The sequence below is a fragment of the Narcine bancroftii genome, chromosome 3 (assembly GCF_036971445.1).
Source record: "Narcine bancroftii isolate sNarBan1 chromosome 3, sNarBan1.hap1, whole genome shotgun sequence".
Lineage (NCBI taxonomy): Eukaryota > Metazoa > Chordata > Chondrichthyes > Torpediniformes > Narcinidae > Narcine > Narcine bancroftii.
The window spans coordinates 248439502-248457060 of record NC_091471.1 but is presented as its reverse complement, the minus strand read 5'-3'; the positions used below and the strand labels follow the sequence as shown (position 1 = coordinate 248457060).

The window sequence follows — 17559 nt, the reverse complement described above, 5'->3', positions numbered from 1 at the left end:
ATATAGCAAAGATGAAGATACATAACCAATGTTTAGGGCCTGGGCCCTTCCATCAAGGTATGAGCAAAATGTAGGCCCAAACAAATGATGTGGGCGGGGAGGGGTAGGAGGAGGAGGAGAGCAGGAGGTACAGGTACACAATCCTTTATCCAGAACCCTTGGGTTCCGAATTTTGGATTTTTCCAGATTTCAGAACAAAAACCAGCTGCCCCAGATTTAAGCCCACCCGAATTGTGCTGCCATATCCATGCCCTTCCAGTCGCGCTGGCGTCTCTCTCTCTCCCACTCGCCCATCCGAGTCGTGCTGCCGTCTCTCTCCCCCTTGCTCACCCGAGTCGCACTGCTGTCTCTCTCCTCCTTCACCCAACTGAGTCACACTGCCGTTTCTCCCACCCAACCCCCCACCCCACCCAATCTAGTTGTGCTGCTGTCTCTCTCTCCCTCTGCTGTACTAGCATCAGGAAAAAAAATGCCGGATTTTGGAGCTTTCCAGATTTTAGATGTCCAGATAAAGGATTGTGTACCTGTAATAGATGGATAAGGGAGGGAGGATACACCTGCAAATGGGAAGGGGGAGGGAGGAAAGGCTCTATGAATGAGAGAGAAGGGAAGGGGTGGAGAGCTGGAGAAAAGAAGACAGAGGGATGGAGAAGAGAGGAAGAATGAGGAGTAGTCTAGCAGAAAACGGAGAAGTCAATGCCATCCGGTTAGAAAGTGCCCAGGCAGAATATTAGGTGTTGCACCTCCAATTTATGGGTGGTCTTGGTTTGACAGTGCATGAGGACATGGATAGACATGTCAGCGTAGGAGTGGGGCACAGAATTGAAATAATCAGCCACTGGGAGATCCCCATCATTGACGGAGTGAAGGGTGATCTCCCGGTTGGATGTATAGAAGGCCACAATGGGAGCGCCAGATGCAGTAGATGACTCCTGCAGATTCACATATGAAGTGACTTGGAAGGATTGTTTAGGACCCCGAATGATGCTGAGGGAAAAGGTGTGGACGCAAGTGTGACACTTCCTGCGGCCACAGGGGGAGGTACTAAAGGAGGCAATTAGTGGGAAGGGATGAGTGGATGATGGAGGCATAGAGGGAGCAGTCCCTACGGAAGACAGAGAGGGCAGGAGAGGGGAAGATGTGTCAGGTGGTGGGATCATGTTGCAGGTGACGAAAATTACAGAAGATAATGTGTTAGATGTGAAAGGTGGTGGGGAGGACAAGGAGAATCTTGTTTTTGTTGCATTTGAGGGAGGGGACCAGGCCAGATGAGCGTAAAATGGAGGAGGTGAGGGTAAGGGGTAAGTTGGTGGTGGAGAGAGGAATTCATGCTTTTGGAAGATGGAGCACAGCTTGGATGATCTGGACTGGAAGACCTCATCTTTGGAGCAGATACGACGGAGATGGAGGAATTGAGAGAAAGGAAGGGAATCCTTGCTGGGTGTGAAGAGAGGAAGTTGTGGGAGTTGGTAGGTTTGTAAAAAATACCTGTAGAAAGCTTGCCTCCCAAGATGGAGAGAGAGATATCAAGAAATGGGAGAGTGTCGCCAGAGATGGACCGTGAATTTGAGGATGGGGTGAAAATTAGCAGCAAAGTGAATCGAGTTGATGAGCTCATCACAGATACATGAGGCAGCACCAATGTAGTGGAGGAAGAATTTAAGAGCCTTGCCTATTTAAGCTTGCAGCATGGATTGCTCCACATAGCCAACAAAAGGCAGGCATGGATGGGACCTGTGGCTACCCCTTTGATTTGGAGAAAGTGGGATGAGTCAAAGGAGAAGTTATTGAGGGTTAGAACAAGTTCTGCCAGGCAGAGGAGGGTGGTGGTGGAAGGTTGGGTTTCTTGTCAAGATAAAAAACCAGAAGACTTTGAGATCTTCTGTATGGGGGAATGGAGGACTAAAGAGATGGATGTCCATAGTGAAAATGAGGTGGTCAAGTTTAGGGAATTGGAAGTCATTGAAGAGTTGGTGGACATTGAGGTTGGGAGGGTCTGGACCAGGGGAGAAAAAATGGAGTCAAAGTAAGATGGTGCTAGTTCAGTGGGGCAGGAGAACGTGGAAACAATGGGTCAACCTCTATTTACCTCTCATTCCTGTGCAAATCACTGATGACAGAAGCTCCAAACACCTCAACCATTCAGATGTTCCCAAACATTTTTGTTCTGCATCTTATAAAAATTCATTGCTTCAAGTCGGATTTAAATCATTTTTGCAAGAGGGCTTTGGGATATTTCTGTACATTGAATGGATAAAATGAATCCTATCACATGTAAATGTTTTAAAATAAAAAAGCCCTAATTTTCTCCTGGTCACATTAATGCATACATATCCAATACTGTAGTCAACGCAATGCATGGAATGCTGTTTAAATTACTTTGAAATCTCTTAGAGTCAGATTTCTTAAAACATACTGGATGAGCAGAGAGGGAAGGTGCACAATGACCATTTTGACAGAGTGCGTGACTGAGCAGAATTTTCAATAAGGAACTTTCACCTTTTCTTCTAGATCAGGGAATGAATCTTTCCAGGAAAATATATTTTTCTGTATCATTTTTTGAATGAGAAACAGAGAAATCCAAACTCCAACCCCTTGCCCTTCTTCTCCCGTCTCTTTTCCCCCAGTTCTCTCTCTTTCTCTCTTTCCCCTCTCTTTTCACAGAGCCAAAATTAATTCTCACTTTTCCTCTTATCGTATCCAATTGACATCTTTTGCAGGTCTGGACTCCTCTCCCGGCCATTTTTTAGTCTTGATTCCTGTTCTTTGCTTATTCCTTGAAGATGGGCTTAGGCTCGAAATATATCCTTTGGAAATTGTGAGACCGGCTGAGTTCCTCCAGCATTTCTGGGTGTTTTTTTTATTACTGCTATCACAGTGTCTGCAGTCTTTCGTGTTTCAAATCCAAATAATTGGCAGAATACTACAGAAAAATTGATAAGCAGTTTGGATCAACAGAGAAACCATCTCCTTTGTCGTTCAGCAGAGAGCCTATTCAAGTTCTTCTTCTTGCCTTTAATGGAACTAGAGGTTTGGAGCATGCATATACAGTTTTTGAGAGGTCAAACAGGTTAAACCATAAAGGTGGAAGAAAATCAGTGAATGCAATGTACGTGTGTGTTCACAGTTTATGTATCACTAGTCTGTGAGTGTGACGGTTATAAATAATGGCTTTAACAGTACAACAATTGACATCACTTGGCATCATAGTTATTGCACCCCAGTGGCCTGGGTTTGAATCTGGCGCTCTCTGTAAAGAGTTTGTACATGGTACACGTAACCATGTGGGTTTCCTCCAGTTACCTCCCTTGTCCCAAAGATGTACAGGATAAGTAGGTTAATGAGTCACGTGGGCGTATTTGGGCAGCTCGAGCTTGTAGGCCGGAAGGGCCTGTAACCGTGCTGTATCGCTAAATTAAATATTTTTTAAAATCACTTGTGACCTCTATCTACATTCCACATCTAGGCAAACAGTAAAGGATAATCAGTAGATTCTGGCCACTGATTGTCTAACTTGGAAGTCGTTAAATTTTATCCGTTGAGAATTCAAATGTGTGATTACGGAATGACTCTTCTGATTTCATGATTTAAATGTTACATCCATGTAATGCATTTATTCCAATTGTGCATTATGCTGAATAGTTACAGGGTGATAACTTATACTGCAAGTGTGAGGCATCAAAGATTGGATCAAAGGTTCTAACAGGATTTGTAAAGTTTTAGAAATGCTTTCACCTGCCTATTTTATTTTCTAGTGTTAAGGGTGACCAACAAGAAGAAGGTGGTCTGAGTCGGCAGAGCATGTGGAGACATGCCCAATGTTTCCAGATATTAAAGCCTTTAACCACTTGCTTTGTGTCTACTTGAGCTTATTGATCGAGCTACAGGTTGGCGAAGAAACTGTCCTAACTGGAATTCAACACTCTTCTTTGTTACTGGATTCTGGACTTCCTAATGGTTCGGTAGCAGAACATCGAGCACCATCACGCTAAGCACCTGCGGACCTCAGAGCTGTGTGCTCAGGCCACTCCTGTTCAACGATGAATCACACTACAGAGAAGATGAGGAAAATCCCGTGACGTGGTGCGAGAGTAACAACCTGAATCTCAGCATGAACAAGATAAAGGAGATAATCATGGACTTCAGGAGGACCAGGAACAACCACCCTTCCCTACACATTAATAACTTGGTAGTGGAGAGAGTAGAGAGCACCTAATTTCTCGGAGTCCTCTTAACAAGTGACCTAACATGGTCACACAATATCTCCTAAATTGTCAGGAAGGCACAACAGTGACTGCATTTCCTGAGAAGACTGAAGCAAGCAAGACTACCAGCCACCGTTACGTCAACATTCTACAGGAGCTCTTTTGAGAGTGCCTTGGCCATCTGCATCAGATTGGAGGTCAATCCACAGGACCATAAGAGTGGCAAAGAGGATCACTGGAGTCTCCCACCCTCCTACGATGTGATTGTTGTCTTAGGAAGGCGTGCAAAATCATTGAGGTCCCCCACCCTGCACACAGCATCTTTCAACTGTTCCCATCAGGAAAGAGATACAGGAGTATCAGAGCCAGTACCACCAGGCTGAGGAACAGCTTGTTCCCAGGGCAATCAGACTGATGAACAACTAAATGAACTGCTCACACTAATCCTCTGGGACTCTACTATTTATTACACAATATTTATTTATTTTTACTTTGTCCTGCATATGTATCCACTATCTATATGTGTTTGGTTCTATATCTGCATGCTTTGGACCAAGAATTTGTACTTGGGTTGAACTTGAACAATCGGATAATAAATAAACTTGAACTTGAATCCCGGAGGGAGCTGTGCTGTCATGTGGTATGTTCTGTTTCATTTATTTAGGCTGGCACAACATTGTGGGCCGAAGGGCCTGTACTCTTATTTGGAAAGTGAAGAGGGGAAGAGAGTTGAAGATGCGTCTGGTGGTGGGACTATGTTGTAGGAGGCGGAGATGGTGTAAGATAATGTGCTGGATGCGGAGGCCAATCGGGTAGAAGGTGAGGGCAATGGGAATCCTTCCCTTGCTACATCACGGGATGTAAGTGGCCAGGGTGGATGTGTGGAAAATGAGAGATGCAGGTGAGGGCTGAGCTGATGGCAGTAGAGGGGAAGCCATTTTTTTTGAAGAAGGAGGACATCTCGGATGTTAAGGAATGGAAGACCTCACCTTGGGAGTATGCGACAGAAATGGAGAAATGCTATAGAGGTATACCCTTCTTTGCAAATACTCACTTTACAAAAATGAGCTTTTACAAAGAAAACTGTGTTTGGTATCCAAAAGAAATTTGAATGGGTTTTTGCTTTCACCAAAATAGCCTTGAATAGTAGTTTTATGCCATTTCGACTTACAAAAGGTTTCATAGGAATGCTCTACTTTTGTAAAACGGGGTCTACCTGTAGTTGTGCCTACTGCAAGGAATACTCCACTTGCGTCAACACCTCCTGCCTCACCACCATTCGGGATCCCAAACAGTGCTTTCAAGTGAAACAACACTTCACATGAAGCTGCCTCCTGATGTGGCCTCCTCTACAAGAAGCAGTGTGGAAAGAACTTCCACCCATTATCAGATCTGGCCATCAACAGGATAAGGATTTATTGCCCATTCCTAATTTCCCTTAAGATGACTGTCCACCCTCTTGAACCGCTGTAGTCTTGCTGGTGAAGGAACTCCCGTAGAGAGTTCCAGATTTTAGGCCCAGTGGCAATGAAGAGGCAGGAATATATTTTTAATAACAATAGTATAAAATTTTGAGAGGACCCTTCAAAAGTAGAGATGTTCTGTGACTCTATAGATTTTGGGAAGTTTTATGCTTGTTTAATGTAAATAATCTTTTCCTTGTGATATTAGGGTAAGGGAGAGGGATTGGGGGAGTGGGGGGCGGGGTGGGAAGAAAAGGGCTCTGAATGTAATATATCATGGTTGAGAAAGATTGTACTGTTGTTCTGGATTTATGGAAGTCTTGGAAAATCAAAAATAAAATATTCAAAAAAAAGGGGAGATGTTCCCATCTGCCTGAAGTCCATTTCATTCCTCAGTATCAATTCGCGATATATACAAATTTGGGGATGATACCACAGTAGAGCACTATATAAAAGGGGGGGGGGGGGCGATGAGGCAGCATACAGAAGGGAGATTGAAAACTTGTGTACTGACAACAACCTCACTCAATGTCACCAAGATCAAGGAGCTGATTGTAGACTTTAGGAAAGGAAAACCAGAGGTGTATGATACCGTGCTTCCGGGAGATCAGAGGTGGAGAAATGAGCAATTTTAAATTCTGAGAGGTCACTATCTCAGAGGACCTTTCTTGGACCCATCATATTAATGCCATTGTTAAGAAAGCCTCTACTTCCTCAGGAGATTGTGGATGTTCAAGATATCTTCGGAAACTTTGGCAAAGGTCTACAGATGTGTGGTGGAAAGTGTGCTGACCACTTGCATCACAGCCTGTTATGGGGGCACTAATACCGCTGAGCATAAAGCCCTTCAAAAGGTGGTGGGCACAGCCCAGGACATCACAGGCAAAACCCTCCCTACCAGCGAGAAAATTCACGGTGAACGCTGCCGTCGGAGAGCTGCGGTAAGCATCAAGGATCCACGTCACCCAGCACACGCTCTGTTCTCACTGCTGCCATCAGGAAAGAGGTATCGGTGCTACAAGGCTCACACCACCAGGTTCAGGAACCCCTCCACCATCAGACTCCTTCCTCAATGATAAACTCTATCAGGGACTCATTTAAGGACACTTCTGCTCCTACATCCTGTGATCTTGTCCATTTATTCCATTTCAAGTCTGTGGAGTGGAACAGGAGTTTTAAAGAGTAAAATAAATTACAAAACAACACAGCCCTCTTCTGGGGTGAAAAATAACTATGTTTCTTTCCCCAAAAAGCAAATGATTTATTCTGTTGATAGCCCACACTGCTTCATAGACACCCAGGATTGTTCAGAGGCCATCCCATTCATCATAACTCTACTAGCACACAGTACATGACTGGGGCACTAGATGTGATGAAGTGCTTTGTTTCCACAAGGATTGTGTGGCATTAAAAATGCCATCATGGACACATGCGCCTGCCACAGGGAAGGCGGTGAAATGAAGGCAAGTAGGATTATCCCTTGGATTGGATGGTGTCAACATCCTGCCAAGATGGGGTGGCGCAGTTAGTGCAATGCTGTTAAGGCACCAGTGATCGGGTCCAGGATTCCAATCTTGCGCTGTCTGTGAGGAGTTTGTACTTTCTCCCCGTGTCTGTGTGGGTTTTCCCTGGGGCCTCCGGTTTCCTCCCACCATTCAAAAAATGTACTGGAAGTTGTAAGCCAATTAGGTGTAATTATGCTTGTGGGCTGAAATGCCTGTTACTATGCTTCATGTCTAAATTTAAATTTATAAAAAATCAATTTTAAATTGCAAATAAATTGAAATCTTCAATTGCTGCCCTAGCAGGTCTCATGGTCTTCTTGTTAGAAGAGTTCTTAACATGTGGGGAAACCAGGAAGTCTGCAGACACTGTGATTTACTAAATGCACAAAATTGCTGGAGAATCCCAGCAGGTCCCTAAATGCACAAAAGTGTTGGAGGAACTCAGCAGGTCACGCAGCAACCCGAGGAGGCAAAGGTGTAAAACCGACGTATCGGGCCTGAGCTCTTCAAAGTATGAGCAAAAAGCAGGCCATATCTTGAACGGTTCAGCCCCAGAACATTAGTTGTGTATCTTTGCCTCCCATGGATGCTGTGTGACCTGCTGAGTTTCTCCAAAGTTTTTGTGCATTTACCCCTCTTACAATGTTTCTCACTGACCAGAATCTTCTGGCAGCTACTGAAATTCAGTGTTCCCACTAGAGTCAAAGTAGGTAGGTGATGATTTAACGCATCTTTCAGGAACCAAGTCATTACAAATGATGTTGCACAGTTAAATGTGGTCAATATTATAATCTTTTTATGGGGACATAATTTGACATGGGTATTGAACACAATATCTAAGTAACGGTGCGGTTAGTGTAGGGGCAGCACGGTTGCTGAAGCAGTAAGTGCAACATCCTTACAGCACCAGCAATCAAGACCGGGTTTGAATCCTGCACTGTGGGATGAGTTCGTACGTTCTCTGCGTGGGTTTTCCCTGGGGGCTCCGGTTGTATTTTTCTATGTTCTATACGCTGCATGGTGGAGTTTCAACTTTGCTGTGAATATTGATCACAAGAGGGAAGCGTGGTTGGCGTAGCGGTCAGCGCAATGCCTTTACAGCGGCAGCAATCGGGACCGGAGTTTGTACGTTCTCCCCTTGTCTGCGTGAGTTTTCCCCAGGGGCTCCGGTTTCCTCCCACCATCGAAATGCATCGGGGTGTAGATTAATGGGGTGTAAATTGGATGGCATGGACTCGTGGGCTGAAATAGCCTGTTACCATGCTGTATTTCTGTATGTATGTATGTAAGATCACAAATATTATCTCTCACAAATAGATATCTTATGAGTGACTGATATGAACTTCACTTTTTTATAATAAATAGGTACGGTTAAAGGTCCTTCCGAGCTCTCCAAATGCACCAATAATCTACAATCCTAGTACTTATTGTGAACGGTGGAAGGAAACCAGAGCACCCAGAAGAAACCCACACAGAAATGTGCAGCCTCCTCACAGACAGCGCCGGATTTAAACTGGGGTCACTGGCATTGTCATAGCATTGGTCCTCTTGGGTGGATTAATCAAAGCAATTGACCAGAATTATTTTTAAATCTCTTGTTGATTGGATTTGGCTGTGTGGTGTTCAAGTTTCTTTTGTGGAATTTGAGCCTTGAATGTGTTTCTGTCTGCTGGTGTTTGACATTGTAGTGAGTAAATGAAAATACCGTATGAATATTTAGTTGCAGAAAGAAGTAAACCTCCTTACCCTTAGGCAACAATGCATGCAATAGCATGCTGGAGAGGTCAGCAAGGCGTGAGAGAGTTGAAGTATTGCAATTAACAACACAAGGGTGACTGAAAATCTCTCTGAAAGATACATATTAATAGCTTTTTTTGTTCCCAAGCCCAAGCCATACCTCAGTGATGACAAAAATAATTAGGTTTACTGATAGATTTTGTCATCCAAAATGTTTGAAATATTTCCAATGAAAATATACTAGCCAAGAAATTATTTCATGCAACCTCACGTTTATGTGGATCAGTCCTGAAGCCTCCATATCGATGCAATCACGAGGAAGGCTCGTCAGTGGCTATACTTGGTTGAGTTTGAGGTGATTCAGTACATCACCAAAGACTCAAAAACTTCTACTACAGGTGTACTGTGGAGAGAATTCTGGCTGGTTGCATCTCTGCCTGGTAAGGAGATTTCAACTCTCAGGACAAGAAAAATCTCCAGAGGGTTGTTAACTCAGCCTGTGACATCACGGGCACCAGACTTCACTCCATCGAGGACATCTACAAGAGGCTGTCTGAAGAAAGCCGCCTCTATCCTTAAGGACCCCCATCACCCAGGCCATGACTGCTTCACTCTGCTACCATCAGGAAACAGGTACAGGAGCCTGAAAACGAGCACTCAGTGGCACAAGGACAGCTTCTTCCCCTCCACCATCAGATTCCTGAATGAACAATGAACCACAGGCACTGCCTTATTTTAACTTTTTCTTTTCCTTGCACTTTTTATTTATTTTGTAAGGTGGTTTATATAAATGTTTGAACCTGCTGCAAAAGAACGATTTTCCTGACATGTTCATGATAATAAATTCTGATTCAGATAAAGTGCGATCTGGCAAATTCTGAAAAAACAATCACGTGATACATGTTGTGTGGCTTCCAGAGATCACCATCTTTCTCTGGGTTCTTCATGAGTATGGTGTGGTAATGCACAGAGTTGCCTCGACCCAGTGAATTGAGCAAGGTACCAAGTGAATGCTTTGCATCAATATTTACCAAGGAGAAGGACGTGGAAGCTAGGGAACATTGAGTAGAGAATACTAATATGATAAGGAAATTTGAGATGAAGAAAGAGATAGTCCTGGGTCTTTTGAAGAGCATGAAGGTGGACAAGTCCAAGGGGCCTTATGAGATATATCTCAGGCTCTTGAAAGAGCTAGGTGAAGAGATTGCTGGGGCTTTCTGTAAGTCAGTTAGGATGTATAGGATAGAATAAGATTTCTGCACATTTGGAAAGACATGGTCAGATTAAGCATGGCTCTGTATGGGGAGGGTCACATCTTACAGATTTGCTTTAGTTTCTTTAGGAGGTAACAAAGATAGTTGACAAAGGATAGGGAAGTTGATGTTATCTATATAAACTGTATTAAGGCAACAAAATTTTAAAATTTAGACATACAGCATGATAACAGGCTCTTCCAACCCAAGGGCCCATGCCGCCAAATACACTAATGAACCTCCAACCCCCATATGTTTTTAACGATGGAAGGAAACCAGAGGAAACACATGCAGACATGAGGAGAATGTACAAACTCCTTCCAGACAGTGCCGGATTCCAACCCAGGTTGCTTGCGCTGTAATAGCATTGTGCTAACCATTACTTGCCGAGGTTTTTCATAGTCGGGTGACCCAGAAGGTACAGATACATGGGATCCATGATAAATTGATAGGTTCAGAATTGGCTGCTCTATCGAAGACAGAGGGTAATGCTGGCAAGTTGTTATTCGTGATCAGCGATATTCCGCAGGGAGCAGATATTGGAACTTTTGTTCTTCGTGATACATCGTTGGATGAAAAAGCAGGTGGTTGGGTTAGAAAGTTTGCAGAAACATGAATACTTGTGGAGTTCTGGACAGTGTAGAAGGGTATTATGAATAGGTGGCGTGGTTAACATAGCAGTCAGCGCAACCCTGTTACAGCTCCAGCAACTGGGCTTCGAGTCCAGCACTGTCTGTAAGGAGTTTGTAGTTCTCCCCATGTCTGTGTGGGTTTCCTCCAAGTACCTCAAACCCTTCAAAAACTTATGGAGGTCAGTTTGGTGTAATTGGGCGGCACAGGCTCATGGGCCAGAAGGGCCTGTTAGCATGTCTGAAACTTAAATAGAAAACTGGACAGAGAAATGGCAAATGGATTTTAATCTGGACAAGTGTGAGGTATTGCACATGGAAGGTCAATGTATACAGTTAAGGGGAGAATTGAGGTGCAGAGGGATCTGGGTTCAGGTTGATTGTTCTTTGAAAATGGCCATGCAAGTAGTTAGGATGGTAAAGAAGGTGCATGGTAGCCTTGCCTTCATTGGATAGGGCACTGAGTATAACAGGAAGGAGTGTATGTGGCAGCCAGATAGAACATTGTTTACGCCACACTGGAGAATTGTGTGCACATTTAGTGACCCCTTTTCAGGAAGGACATGGAGGCTTTGGGGCTACTGCCTGTGTATGAGAGGTTGGACACACTTGAGTGGTTTTCTCTGGACAGACAGAGGCAGAGAGGAGACCTTATGGAAGTTTATAAAATTATGAGAGGCATTGATAGGGTTCATAGTCAGAATCTTTTATCCAGCGAATAAATGTCACACATACTGGATGATACCTGTTTGGGAGAGGGAGAGGGTTTTTCAACACTGAGAGAGGTAGGACCTGGAATGGGCTGCCAGGAGCAATGGTGGAAGTTGATAGAATAGTGGCATGTAAAAGGCTCCCAAATAGACACATGAATATGACGGGAATAGAGGAATATGTAACAGGTGCAAACAACAGAGCCTTAGTTTAATTAGAAGAATGAGAGAGGATCTTATAGAAATGTATAAAATTATGAAAGGCAGCAATAAGATAGAGGTAGGTAAGTTGTTCCCATTGGTGGGGGAAGCCAGAACTAGGGGACATAGCCTCAAGATTCAGGGTAGTAGATTTAGAATGGAGATGAGGAGGAATCTGTGGAATTCACTGCCCATTGAAGCAGTGGAGGCTATATTTAAGGCAAGGTTGGATAGACTTTTACATGTTGAGGGGATTAAGGGATATGGGGGAAAAGGCAGGAGATGACCCTATCATCAGATCAGCCACGATCTCATTGAATTCAGGGCAGGCTTAAAGGGCTGAATGACTTACTCCTGCTCCTATTTCTTAACTTTTTAAGTTCTAATTTCAGCATTCTGCTTGCCACAGGCACTTGGGCCAAAGGAGCTGTTCCTGTACTGCTCTATGTTTAGACACTTAGACATACATAGAGCACAGTAACAGGTCACTTTGGCCTACGAGTCCATGCCGCCCAATTTACACCCCATTAACCTACACCGCCAGTGCATTTTGAATGGTGGGAGGAAGCCCATGCAGACACGGGGAGAACGTACAAACTCCTTGCAGACAGCGCGGGATTCGAACCCAAGTCCAGCCCTGATCACTGGCTCTGTAAAGGCGTTGCAATAACCACTACGCCAGCCATGTGGTGTTCTATTACTTGAAGCCTTATGTTTGAAAGAATGGAAATGGTTTTGGTCCCAGCGGGTTGCTTGGAGTTAATCAAGATTGTGTCACTTTAACATAAATCTTGGTGTCTGGCAAGACTAGATTTATTTCCCATTCCTAAATCTTACACAATATCCTGTAGGTAGTGAAACACTTTCTAGAACCTCTGCAACTTTCAGACACCAAGAAAAAATACAGTCAATAAAATGAAGGATACTGAAACCTTTTTTTGTTTCAGAAATGTAACACAATACACTTGGACAGTATAAAGTTTCCTTCCTGTATGCTTGCAGGATAAAGATAACCCGATTTGTCGCATGAAACAATGTCACCACATCTCTGATTTGTGAAGGTGCATTGAATTGTGTGATTTTGAAATATATAGGTTAAGAGTTTTCCAGGCGTAAAACACAAAAGTCTGCGGACACCGTTGCAGTGAACTGGGATTCACTGGTAGTGTGTTGTACTGATGGTTGGCCCCACCTCCCGGCTCCACCCCCATCTGCTCACATATAACCCTGGTTTCCCACCGAAACCCAGAACCCTTCTGAAGACCACTGTGAAACCCTTCCCATAGTTATAAGCTAAAAAAAAGTGTTTGTCCCCCAGTCAAGGCCTCAGGGGTTCTGGTTCAGGAGGAAAGTGCATCCCCCTCCACCTTTGAGCCAGAGACCCAGCCTGCTCCACAAGGGGACCAAGAGACCCAAGGACCCCAGTCCTAAGGAGCTCCACCAGGATCTCCAGACCCCTGGACTGCTTAAATTTGTCAATTTGTAAATAACTGTATATTTTTCAACCATTTTTTTCTAAACCCATATTCTCTGTCTTCATTCACAGACCCTAAATTCTACAGGAAGGGGTGAATGCAGTGAACTGGGATTCACTGGTAGTGTGTTGTACTGATGGTTGGCCCCACCTCCCGGCTCCACCCCCATCTGCTCACATATAACCCTGGTTTCCCACCGAAACCCAGAACCCTTCTGAAGACCACTGTGAAACCCTTCCCATAGTTATAAGCTAAAAAAAAGTGTTTGTCCCCCAGTCAAGGCCTCAGGGGTTCTGGTTCAGGAGGAAAGTGCATCCCCCTCCACCTTTGAGCCAGAGACCCAGCCTGCTCCACAAGGGGACCAAGAGACCCAAGGACCCCAGTCCTAAGGAGCTCCACCAGGATCTCCAGACCCCTGGACTGCTTAAATTTGTCAATTTGTAAATAACTGTATATTTTTCAACCATTTTTTTCTAAACCCATATTCTCTGTCTTCATTCACAGACCCTAAATTCTACAGGAAGGGGTGAATGCAGTGAACTGGGATTCACTGGTAGTATGTAGTGCTGGAAACTCTGGTTTCCCGCCTAAACCTGGAACCCTTCTGAAGACTACTGTTGACCCCTCCCCTTAGTTATAAGTTAATAAAAGCGTTTGTTCTCCTTCCAGTCGTGAGAGCTTTTATTCACACTACCATTGTGATTGAAGTAAAAACACACTATTGGAGAAACTCAGCAGGTCAAACAGTGAACTTTATATCGCAATGGTAAAGATACATCACTGACGTTTTGGGCCTGAGCTCTTCATTATGAGCAAAATGTCAGCAGGCACCCAAACAAAATGGTGGTGGGGGGCGGTTTCCAGTTTCAGTCAATGGCTTGTGCTAAATTAATTGTTAGCAGGGTACTAGCAACGTCATTGACAATGGGTGAATGGTAGAGTGATTAGTTGGAATATAATGATTTCTGCTCTTGATTGTCAGCTTGTTAAGGAGAGTCTGGATCTCAGATGTGAACTGCTTTGGTTACTTTTTTTTGCACCACAAAAACTAAAAAAATATTTGGACCAGGGTAGATCTATCAAGGAGCCTCCATGTTGAGACAATCACAAAGAAGGCTCACCATTGGCTATACTTTGTGAGACGATTTGGTACATCACCAAAGACTCTTGAAAAATTCTACAGGTGTAGCGTTGAGAGTGTTCTGGCTGGTATGGAGGTGCCAACACTCAGGACAAGAAAAAACTCCAGAGGTCTGTTAACACGGCCTGCGACATCACGAGGACCAGACTCCACTCCGTCAAGGACATCTGCAAGAGGCGGTACCTTAAGAAAGCAGCCTCTATTCTCAAGGACCCCCACCACCAGGCCATGCCCTCTTCATTCAGCTACCATTGGGTAAAAGGTACAGGAGCCTGAAGACGAGCACCCAGCGGCACAAGGACAGCTTCTTCTCCACTGCCATCAGATTCCTGAATGATCAATGAACCACAGACACTGCCTCACTTTGAGTTTCCCTTGCATTATTTTTATTTAATTTGTAAGGTGGTTCACATAACTGTTTGCACTGGGACGCTGCCACAAAACAATGAATTATGTGACAATCATTTCTGATCCTAATTCTGAGAACCAAACCATAACCCGATGTGGGTAAGCACCTTCAGGAATGAAGGAAGGGAGAAAACTAAGTTTAAAAAAATGTCAAGTTTGAGTCCAACCTGATGCTGCTATAACTGATATTACTGAATTACTTGAAGTAATCGCAATCTGCCACTGTTCTTATTAACTAATTCTGTAAAATGTCCTCTGTGTCTAAATCTGCAGCTTAATGCTGTCATTCTTTTTCACCCCTAATGAGCCAAATGTGAGTAAAACCAAAATGGTAATTGTGTGACCCAGTTGCATGACTTACAACAAAGAAAATAACCACCACGTTGTGTGCAGTTGTGCAGTCTTGGTGACACATAATACTCTTGCTATCCGTTCACTCAGACCACAAAGTACAGTGCCAACGCAGCTTACTTGATAGCCATCTATTTCACAGCACCTCGACAATGCTCGTTCACTTTAATAACCTCCAACCAAACTCCAATAAACTGCAGGACAGCAGACAGTCGATTCTTAATCAATTGCAAAATCCGAAAATCATAACCAATTAATGTTGAATCTCCCTTGCGTTTTTTATTGTTTTTATCAGAGAATTAGGAAAATACTAGAAAACAATCAAAAATGCCACTGAGTAAAAATGAACAACTGATTGCTTTTATCTTCACCAATATAATCATGACTTCTAATAAACATTTTGCAACAGAAAAAGGCCAAACCTTGGATAAAAAATTGCACTTAAGTTGAGGACTCGCACCACCAGGTTGAGGAACAGCTGCTACCCCTCCACCATCAGAATCCTTAACAACAAACTCTATCAGGGACTTTCATTCAAGGACTCTTACTTGTGCACTTTATTGATTTTTCTTCCCTCTGTATTGCAGTCAGTTTGTTTACATTTCTTTATTTGTTTACATGTGTACGTTGAGTACAGGGTTTTTTTATGCTTCACCTGCAGGAAAAAGCATTTTTAAGGGAGAATTCAAGCAAGGTTGCACAGATTTCGGCTGATTACTTAATTAATTGTATTAAATCTGTTCTGGGTTAGAGTCTCAAAACTGAAGATCACATTGCAACTTATTTCTACCGTCAGTAAAAATTATTACTGCAATATTCTACAACTTGAAACAGCGTTTTCAACTTATTTATCTCTCTGCTAGGCAATCAGAGGTTGATTCAACAATACAAGTTTTTGAGCCAATCTTTTTTAAGAAGAAGAGCAGCAATTTGAAGGTCTATCACGTTACGGATGAGATATATGTCAAGGGAAGGCAACGCTGTCAATATTTTCCCACTGGGGCAAGCATCAAACCAGAGACCAATCCTAGTTCAACATCAAACCAGAGACCAATCCTAGTTGAATGAATGAAGAAGATGACCTTTCCTAGGGAAGTGGCAAATCTACCCAAGAATGGGATGCCAACCTAATAATGCTGCAACACATGAGATAAAGGGTGGAGGAAACACAATATAGTAAAACCCCTGTTATCCGGAATTCAAGCAATTGGCAAAAAAAATCACAGAAAATAAAAAGGTAAAAATTATAGACTTTTAAAAATGGCACGCCTCACCATTAGTTCACCAATCACACAGCATGTAATTTCAAGCAACTACCCAGCATCACCCATAGATGCCATTAAAAATATTTATTTATTTTCTGCAATTTTCTTTTCCCCGGTTGCTTGAATTCAAGAGAACGAGGGTTTTACTGTATTGTGTTTCCACACCTTTCATCACTTGTGTCGTCATGTATCGTAGCATTTTTAGTTTGGTTAAAACTTTTACTGTATAAACAGAATGGAACAAACTGCACACAGCAATCAAAGTTCTGCAGTCTTATCAGATCTAGTTGTGAACAGTAGCAGAAATTAAGTAACTACAAGGAGTTTCACAAGCATTCACAACTTCAGTGATGGCAGTGACCTCACTTAAAAGTAAAGGACAAGGCCACATGCAGTGATCCAAATAGAGTTCAAAGTTGAACGCCCTTTGTCAGAATTGGGAGTGATAAAAAATTAGTCCAACTAATGGAGGGGGGGGCCCGTGTGGAAATTGACAGACCAACAAGAATTTAAGACTAATCCACTGTTTTTTAACCACTTTGTTTTTCAGTAAATGATCCATCTCAGCTGCTCATGTCCACTTCATATGGAAACCAGCCTTTAACCAATTCATCCTCATATCAAAGACATCACAGGCAATGGCAGCAAAGATTAGCGGCAGCAGATTTAAGACACTTGTTTCAAAATTTCTGTAAAGGTGCAACACTGCCATCTACCTGGCTGTGTAAAAAGATGTTCCATCTGTATAAGAACACCAAGTTAAATCCAGGTAATTAACACTGTAGCAGTCTACTCTCATTTACCAGCAGAATGATAGCTAAAAGAATTGTTCAGACGCTGAACAGTGTATGGTAAATGATTTAACTCTGAATTTTCCAAAAGCCTATCCATCATTCCCATGGGCAGTGAGAATGCTGAACAACCAAAGGTACTTCTTACACTGACCATCCGTGTGTGTTAGCACGTGTGTGTGTTTAAAATACTTGTCCTGCCTATGTAATTGTTTGTCTGTATGTGTGTGTGTGTGTTACGTCTGGTTATATGTCTGCATGTTTTGCACTGAGGACTGGAGAAAGCTGTTTCACTGGGTTGTACTTGTACAATCAGATGACAATTGACTTGACTTGCTAATCATTCACAAGACAAATTAAGAGCATAATGAAATTCTTTCCATTGATCTGAAAATATCTATGATAACTGCAGTATAGAAAATTTA

At 43.2% G+C, this 17559-nt stretch overlaps 1 protein-coding gene across 1 annotated transcript in view; it reads left to right on the top strand.

The window, feature by feature from the left end:
• LOC138758497 (intercellular adhesion molecule 5-like) overlaps positions 1 to 13313 on the top strand; it is a 72309-nt gene extending 58996 nt beyond the window's left edge. Inside the window, exon 7 of the mRNA XM_069927475.1 lies at positions 13250 to 13313. Within this exon, the coding sequence (XP_069783576.1) occupies positions 13250 to 13275 (26 nt within the window). The 3' untranslated portion in view covers positions 13276 to 13313. The remainder of the gene's footprint in view (positions 1 to 13249) is intronic.
• Positions 13314 to 17559: the final 4246 nt, after the last annotated feature.